The sequence below is a fragment of the Morone saxatilis genome, unplaced genomic scaffold (assembly GCF_004916995.1).
Source record: "Morone saxatilis isolate NCDOM2014 unplaced genomic scaffold, NCSU_SB_2.0 Contig8, whole genome shotgun sequence".
In the NCBI taxonomy this organism is placed as follows: domain Eukaryota; kingdom Metazoa; phylum Chordata; class Actinopteri; family Moronidae; genus Morone; species Morone saxatilis.
Genome location: NW_023340257.1, coordinates 15033291 through 15041040, shown reverse-complemented (window position 1 = coordinate 15041040; position 7750 = coordinate 15033291). Strand labels below are relative to the sequence as shown.

At 40.2% G+C, this 7750-nt stretch overlaps 1 protein-coding gene across 1 annotated transcript; it reads left to right on the top strand.

Annotated features, from left to right (window-relative positions):
- The first annotated feature begins 406 nt into the window (after nucleotides 1-406).
- Nucleotides 407-6893, top strand: ankk1 (ankyrin repeat and kinase domain containing 1). The gene is made up of 9 exons (XM_035679485.1): nucleotides 407-655; nucleotides 903-1185; nucleotides 1305-1456; nucleotides 1813-1862; nucleotides 2754-2909; nucleotides 4072-4196; nucleotides 4744-4777; nucleotides 5296-5524; nucleotides 5789-6893. The coding sequence occupies exons 1-9, from the start codon at nucleotides 471-473 to the stop codon at nucleotides 6819-6821; spliced, it is 2247 nt and encodes a 748-aa protein (XP_035535378.1). The 5' UTR covers nucleotides 407-470; the 3' UTR covers nucleotides 6822-6893.
- The last annotated feature ends 857 nt before the right edge of the window (nucleotides 6894-7750 follow it).

Here is a 7750-nt window from a genome sequence, read left to right as displayed (position 1 = left end):
CCAAATTACAGTGAGTATATACATCATATCAACGATCATAACTGATACTCTGCTGGTTCTGAATCTACACATTTCTTAGGAATCGTTTAGTTTTCCTTTCAGATGGATGTGAGTCAGTCTTGGTGTTCGGGGTGAAAGATAAGAGTCATACAGTCTGTCTGGGAGACTGTAAGCCTGGTCAGCAGTCTTGGCAGCTAAAAACCGGCTTTGCAACATTGCAGTGCAAACAAGTTTAACACCTCAGCTCCTCCCACAGACTATGTAGCACGCTATTCCACATGCCTTTCACACAGCCAGCTGCTTTAAATGTGTATTCATTTTCTACAACACAAGTGTCCTGTGGTCCCACTGATCAGTGTTCATCTGGAGGATAACCGCCCCCCCCCCCCCCCCCGCCCCCCCCCCGTTTATGTGTAGGATTAGACAGTGAGTGTGTCTCTCAGTGGGTCTCTGCGTGGATCTCTGTACTCATGGATTGTCTTGACGGATCCTCCGGCCAATTCAGCAACTTCAAGAAGGACGACTTTGAGGCTGACTGGATTAAGGTGGCTGAATGCAGATTTGGTCAGGTGTACCAGGTAAAGCTCAAGGTCTGGCGGGTAAAATGTGCCCTGAAAAGCTTTGACACAACCTTGTGCGCAGACAACTTTTACAGGTGGGACTTAAATTATGAAAACTAACACAAATGTTGTATGATCCTGCTGTCAGATACAAGCAAATGTCTGAATTTATAGTTATTTTCTAGCATATGGCACAGTTACTTATTAATTAATTAACGTTTAACATTACCAAGATTATGTGGTTTTTGTACGTCTACAATGTTTGACATAGAAAGACTGTTTCCAGTGGTCAAAGTGCAAAAACCGGTTTAATGCCCAAAGCCATTCTTTTTTCCATCACAGAAGAATAATAGACGAGGCATCCAACATAGCCAAAGTGAAATTCAAGTACATTGTGTCCATCTACGGACTGTGCAGTGATGCGACTGCTGTGGTGATGGAGTACTTGAGTAATGGATCGCTGAACAATCTCCTGGCCAGTCACACTTTGATGTGGCCAAAGAAGTTTCAGATGATTCATGAGGCCTCCATTGGCATGAATTTCCTCCACAGCATGAAACCTCCACTACTCCATCTTAACCTCAAGACATCCAACATCCTACTAGACGACCATCTCCATGTCAAGGTCAGTGAGAACAGCCTAATGAGACTGGACGCTTACAGTAATCTCTTGACATTTCTGAGCTCGGCTGAGCAATGTATGCTAATTCTGTACCCCTCTGGAACTCTGGTTTTTGATTTAAGATTTCAGATTTTGGTTTAATCCACTTTGAAGAGGGCATGAGCAAGAAGTTGTTCATGGAGAATCTGACAGCGAGAGGGAACATAAGTTACATTCCTCCAGAGATCTTCACTCAGTGCCCCGATCCTCCAGGATCTACCTTTGATGTGTACAGGTGACTTGCCAAGGGCATTTTTGAAATTGCACCATCAGAGTCACTGCTTTTTTCCGACTCAGTGCACAGTCCACAATTTATACAGTGTAACCTTGCACTTTAATGTATATGTTTTTACTCACTGGGGCATATTCTTTATAGTTTGTATTTCCCTTGTATTGTCTGACTCACCCTGTCTTACAGTATTACTGTCTTTCACATTCACTGGTTTTATTTATATTAAAAAAACATTGTTTTTTTGATTGAAAAAACCTTTTTATATAATAGGTGGACTGCCACAAAGTTCACTGAATACATGGTATGAAAAGTGAAAAAAATAGGACTGAAGTGCTCCTTTCTGCTTTGATCATTTACAGCTTTGGAATTATGATTTGGGAGATTCTGACACAGCAGAAACCGTACGCAGGTAGGACTTATTTCATTTGAAATTCATCACATCTTCACATCAAATAGATTTCTAGGTGTTACTTCAGCAAGGAGTTGAGTAACACTCAACATGATCACTTAAACAGCATGATGCTGAAGGAACTTTTCATCTCAATGTCTTTTTAAGATGAAAAATTGCAACATTCATTTATTAATTCATTCAACTTCACAGTGAACATAGTTGAATTAACCAAAAAGCCATAGCTCTCCAATATATTGTTAATAAGCCTATACTGTAAGTGAACACTTTCCCCCTAAAATATCTGGTAATGTAAAGCAATGGGCATACAGCGTTTAATTGAAATAACATGCAGGAAGGTGTATAGGTGCAGAGGTGAAGTTTCTAATTAATTCATTAATTCAATAAGAAATAACCCTTTCTTTAACAATGACTTAAATTAATTGTTGATTATTATTATTATGTGGATTTAACCCCAGTCGTTGTCAAATACTAATTATACCCAAGCCCCAACTCTGCCCTAGTATTTTGTTGTATTTACTTAAACAAGCTAACCTAAAGAAATAGAGTGACATTTGGGGAAATGCTTATTGGCTTTCTTGCAGAGAGAAAGAGAGTGATGAGATTGATACCACTTCCATGTCTGTCCATTAAACATGAAGCTACAGCCACGAGATTGTTAGCTGAGCTTAACATAAAGGGTGGAAACAAGGGGGAAACAGCTAGCCTGGCTCAGTCCGAAGGCAAAAAATCAATTTGCCAGCACCTTTAAAGTTCACTAACATGTTTGTTTAAGTGTAAAAAACTTGTGGGGCTACTCCTTTACCATAACAAACAGGTAAACATGGTCATTCTCTGCATACGTTGATCTATATTGAACCTTGTGTCTGACATGTCTGTTTATGGACACAGGGTGCAGCGTGACCACAGTGCTCTTACAGGTGTCACAAGGTAAAAGACCCAGTGAGGAAATGATACCTGAACAGAAGCCCAATGAGTGTGACCAGTTGATCAGCATTATGAAGCAGTGCTGGGACCAGGACCACAGGAAGAGGCCACCATTCTCAGGTGCAGAGGTCAAAAAGCAAAGAAAGAAAAAATATAAATAATGAAACTGCAGCTCTTTATTTTCCAAAAGTTCTCAAAGCTATTGAGTGGGTGCTTTACTGGAGCTAACTGCCTGAAAGCACGGCGATGAAAAAGAACATATCTCTTATAGACGATGATATTTAAAAAGTCATGTAAAAGAGGAGGCTCTCGGTTTCTCCAAATGTTGAATACATGATGTATAAAGACACCTTTGAGGAATTATATTTCTCCAGTGTCCTGGGCTAGAGAATTTGAAGGCTTATTTGTACAAAGACTGGTTTAATTATTATATCAAAGTCTGCCTTTCAGATCATAGCAATCCCAATATCTTGGCTGCATCCACAGAGAGATGATTGTAATTTGTTCCAATTTGTCTGATGTTGTGTTTAATTGCTTTTACTCATTAATAATAATATTTAAGCAGAAAATTATGCCAAGATTTTCAGTAACAATATTAATTATTTTTCTTCAATGAGAATGCCACCATGAGGTGTCTGTTTTGGGGTTTTATTAAAAAGACTGCTATCAAAAATGCATTCCAGGAAAAAGATGCTTCAAGCAAAAAGCAGAGTATTATTGAATAATATACAGACTTTTACAGACTAAAGGATGGACAAGTGTCAAATGATTAAAATCTGACATTTTGACATCTTGTTTTAATGTGCTGCCATGAAAGGCATTTGGCTCTTGTCCCTCTTTTGATCCATTTTATTGAAAGCATAAATTTAAAAAACAAAACAATGATGTTGTCCTCTTTGGCCTTGTATGCAATTATCCCGTCAATAGTCATTGAGTTGTCACATGCTACTGCATGAAGAGGAGGTGGATCGCTTTTGTTTAGACAAACACTTATATTTTGAGAAGTCGTGTTAGGTACTACAAATGAGTGCCATGTTTATTCATAAACAGCAACTATTCCAATTTGTAATGTTCACAAAAACTCACTTGTGTTAACTGTATCTATGAAAGAATTTACCTGTAATTCATGCATGACCGTTCTGTAGAAATGCAATTATGAGAGGATCCCACTGGGTTTTGGAGTTGCGAGTCTAAGAATACATTTATTTGATTAGGCAAATTCATAACAGTCCTTTTGTTTTCTTTCCTTTCCTTTCCTTTCCTTTCCGTGTTTTCTTTGCAGACACTGTGAGGAAAACGGAGGCCCTGAGTGAAGTCCTGAAGATCCCTGGACCAATCCAATGTCACAAAAACGGTGACGAGGGCCAGAAATCAAATTATCCTTGGCTGGTGTCCCCGATACACAAGGTTAGTTCTGCTTGATACTCTGCTTGAAAGGTATCTACTGTATCTACTCCACCTTTGGAATAATGAGTAGCTCTATCAGGTTAATGGTATTATAGGGTAGAGTTTGGGAAAAGGTAATGCAGTTTACACTAATAAAAAAGTCTACTTCCATGCATGCCACGTGCTCACAGTGACATTATTCTGATGTTTAGCAGGTATAATGTTTATCATGTTCACTATGTTAGTTTAGCATGTTTTCTAAACTAGACACGTTGTGCTAGATGAAAGGCAGGAGAACACCTAAGTTATTAATTCGTCCTCATGGCATCATAGATACAGTACCTGTAGCAAATGCCATGGTATTTTTAGCTGCTAGTGTGGCTTAAAAGAGAAAATACTTCTGTGCAGGTAGGGCATATAATGTATCCAGTTAATAGTACTGTAACAGTTTAAGTGTCACTTAAACACTCACATTTTGATTGATATATGTGCTTATTAACCACCTGTGATGATTGATGTCACAACCAATAACGTTTGTAATATTTCCTATCCTTCTTTTCCATTTTAGATTACTTTGCCTGAGATGCCTGACCTTCCCTCAGGTAAACACATGGGTAGAGTAGGATGGGAAATCATGTTCAGTGCAGTACAAAGCCTGGAGGGCTGACATTTAAAAAGTGCTATTTACAGTCCTGTCACATTTTTAATATTACCTTTAGTACTGAAAGCAGAGTCAACTATCAGTAGAAGAGAGAATAAAAGAAACATTCACGCAGCCTCTTGGATCGTTTTTCTCAGAAATGAGGACCAGATTATTGAATAGATGACTCATAATACGTTCAATCAATGCTTTCAATGCCAATCCCCATTTAAACATTAATGTAGAAGGTACATTGGTTCAAATATTAATGCACAAGGTAAACATTTCACATATTGAGTGAGCGCCACAGCTTCACCCTCCGCCATTATGTACGCAAGCGCACTACTGCTGCACACAATAAAGGAGGAGACTCAACATAATACAGCAAAATTCATAAAAATAAAAGTTTCTGTGACACACAAAAATCATAATTTCTGCAGTTGTCTTTCTCATATAATTCCTTTTGCTTCCATTTCGCAGATGACCAACAGGACAAAGACAACATTCTCTCTCTGCTGTCCAAAAATGACTTTGGTACTTTCAGACGGTCTGTGAAAAGCGAGCATGTGTACAAACAGAGGAGCCTCCTCCACTATACGGTAGCCAGCAGGGATGCAGAGAGTGTCGAGCATGTCCTGAATCTGGGTGCTGAAGTCAACTGTACGACTGCCAGAGGTTACACCCCTCTAATTATTGCAGTTCTGCACAGGTCTGTAAAAAAAATACATTAACAAACCTTTGTGAAGTGACATGGGGAAAAGTAATGTGTGTGCTTTTGTTTTGACAATTTGGGAAATACTCTTTCATTTTCTTGCAGAGAGATGATGTTTGTATGCTAAATATGAGACTAGATCAGAAACACGGTCATCTTAGCTTAGTATAAAGGCTGGACTCTCACCAGGTTGCTTAGCAACCTCATGCTTATGATAAGAGTCAGAAATATTAGACCCTATGACTGAAACTTCTTTTACAGGCTTCATGACATCATCTCTTTGTTGCTGGAACATGGTGCAGCTGCCACCCAGGGAGATGAGGACCAGTGGACACCGCTTCATTTTGCTGCTCAGAACGGTGATGACAGGACTGTCCGTCTCCTGTTGGACAAAGGAGCCGTGGCAGATGCCCGGGAAAAAGCCGGTTGGATGCCCCTCCACCTGGCCTGCCAGAATGGCCATGAAACAGTGGTTCGCCTGCTGCTTTCACGGCTGTCAGAGGAAGCAGTTGGAGAACCGGAGGAGCAAGGGAGGACACCGCTCCACCTAGCCTCCGCCTACGGGCATCTGAACATTGCCAAGCTCCTCCTCTCTCAGGGAGCAGATCCCAATGCTACAGACTGCTCCCTCTCCACAGCTCTTCATTTATCAGCTGAGGAGGGACATAACAGAGTAGTCAGACAGTTGCTAAAGAGTGAGGTGAAAATTGACAGTGCAGACAGCAGAGGATACACTCCACTTCACCTTGCTGCTCTGAAGGGTCACACAGGCATATGCAGGCAGCTGTTGTCAAACGGGGCGAGCCCAGACTCCAGGACCCTCCAAGGCTGGACTCCCATGCACCTGGCTGCCTTAAGGGGACATGAAGCCACGGTGGTCCAGCTTGAGAGTCAGGGTGGTAGTGTGAATGCTGGAGGTGAAAATGGATGGACCCCGCTCCATCTCGCCTGCCACCAGAGTGAGCCGGAAGTGGTAGCAATGCTCCTGGCAGCCAAAGCCGATCCCAATGTGTTAGAAGACAGTGAAGGATGGATGCCACTACATGTAGCTTGTACCAGTGTCAGTTTCCCAAGTGTCCTCCACTTAATATCATATCATGCAGATGTCAATGCATTAAACTCAGAAAAGGCGACACCTCTACACCTGGCTGCCCAGCGTGGAAGTACGCCTATTGTAAAAGCTCTGCTGCTGAATGGAGCAGACAAGACTCTGCAGGACTCTTCTGGATCCACAGCTCTGAATGTGGCCCAGAGGTGTGAAAAATGGGAAATAGTGCAACTACTGGAGGAGTAGTTGCAATATGAATGGAAAGATTACATTATAATGAAAACATGAATTCCACAAGTGGATATTATCCTCATTTTGAGTGGGGCATTTTTAGAAAAGATTAATAATTATATTTTCATTATTGAATCATAAACAGTGATTTATTTTTTTTTCCATTTTCATACATTTATTTGATAAAACTCCTTACAATGAAATCATTATATACTTACAAGATAGTCTATTCCTCTTGGATTACAAAGAAATTCACTTTTTGTCTAATTCTGCCAGCAATAACTGTGCTGTAAGTACCACATACTGTAAGATCTTGCCATTTGCTGATGCCAAATCAGGCATTTACATAAAATGAAATTACATAAAAGTCTTTAAAATCCTACAGGGACATTATAGTGGAAAATATAAAGGGGCCAACATATGGGGTCAGAATCAGGTGAAGTGCCCTATAAGTACAAAACATGTATTGATTCTCCTCTTTGAATCACCTTGTTTGCTTCGTCTGTGTGCTTTCTTTGTGTTTGGAATGAATGCTGCTGCCACATATGGATGACTGCTGTTATAATGACTTATAGAGGCATTTATTTGATTAAACCTGTCAGACTTTAATGAAGGTGTTATGTGTCTAATAATCTGGTAAAAAAATATGGATGACAACAGAACTAGTGGATCATCACTGAGATGCATCTATTGAACTCCTCCAACTATAAATACCTGTATGTTTTATGACAAGGCAATGGCATTCTGATTAAGCAGTCATTTCCTGCAGACTGAGGGAAACATTGCCCATCTTATTCCACACTCATTTACCACAGTGACACCTTATTAAATTGAAATTAAATGCATGGATTCAGGAACTGTATTGACATGCACATTCACAGTGTTTTTCCTGGAATCACAAGAGACTGACTGACTGAGTTGAGCCGAATAAAATTACTGTAAAC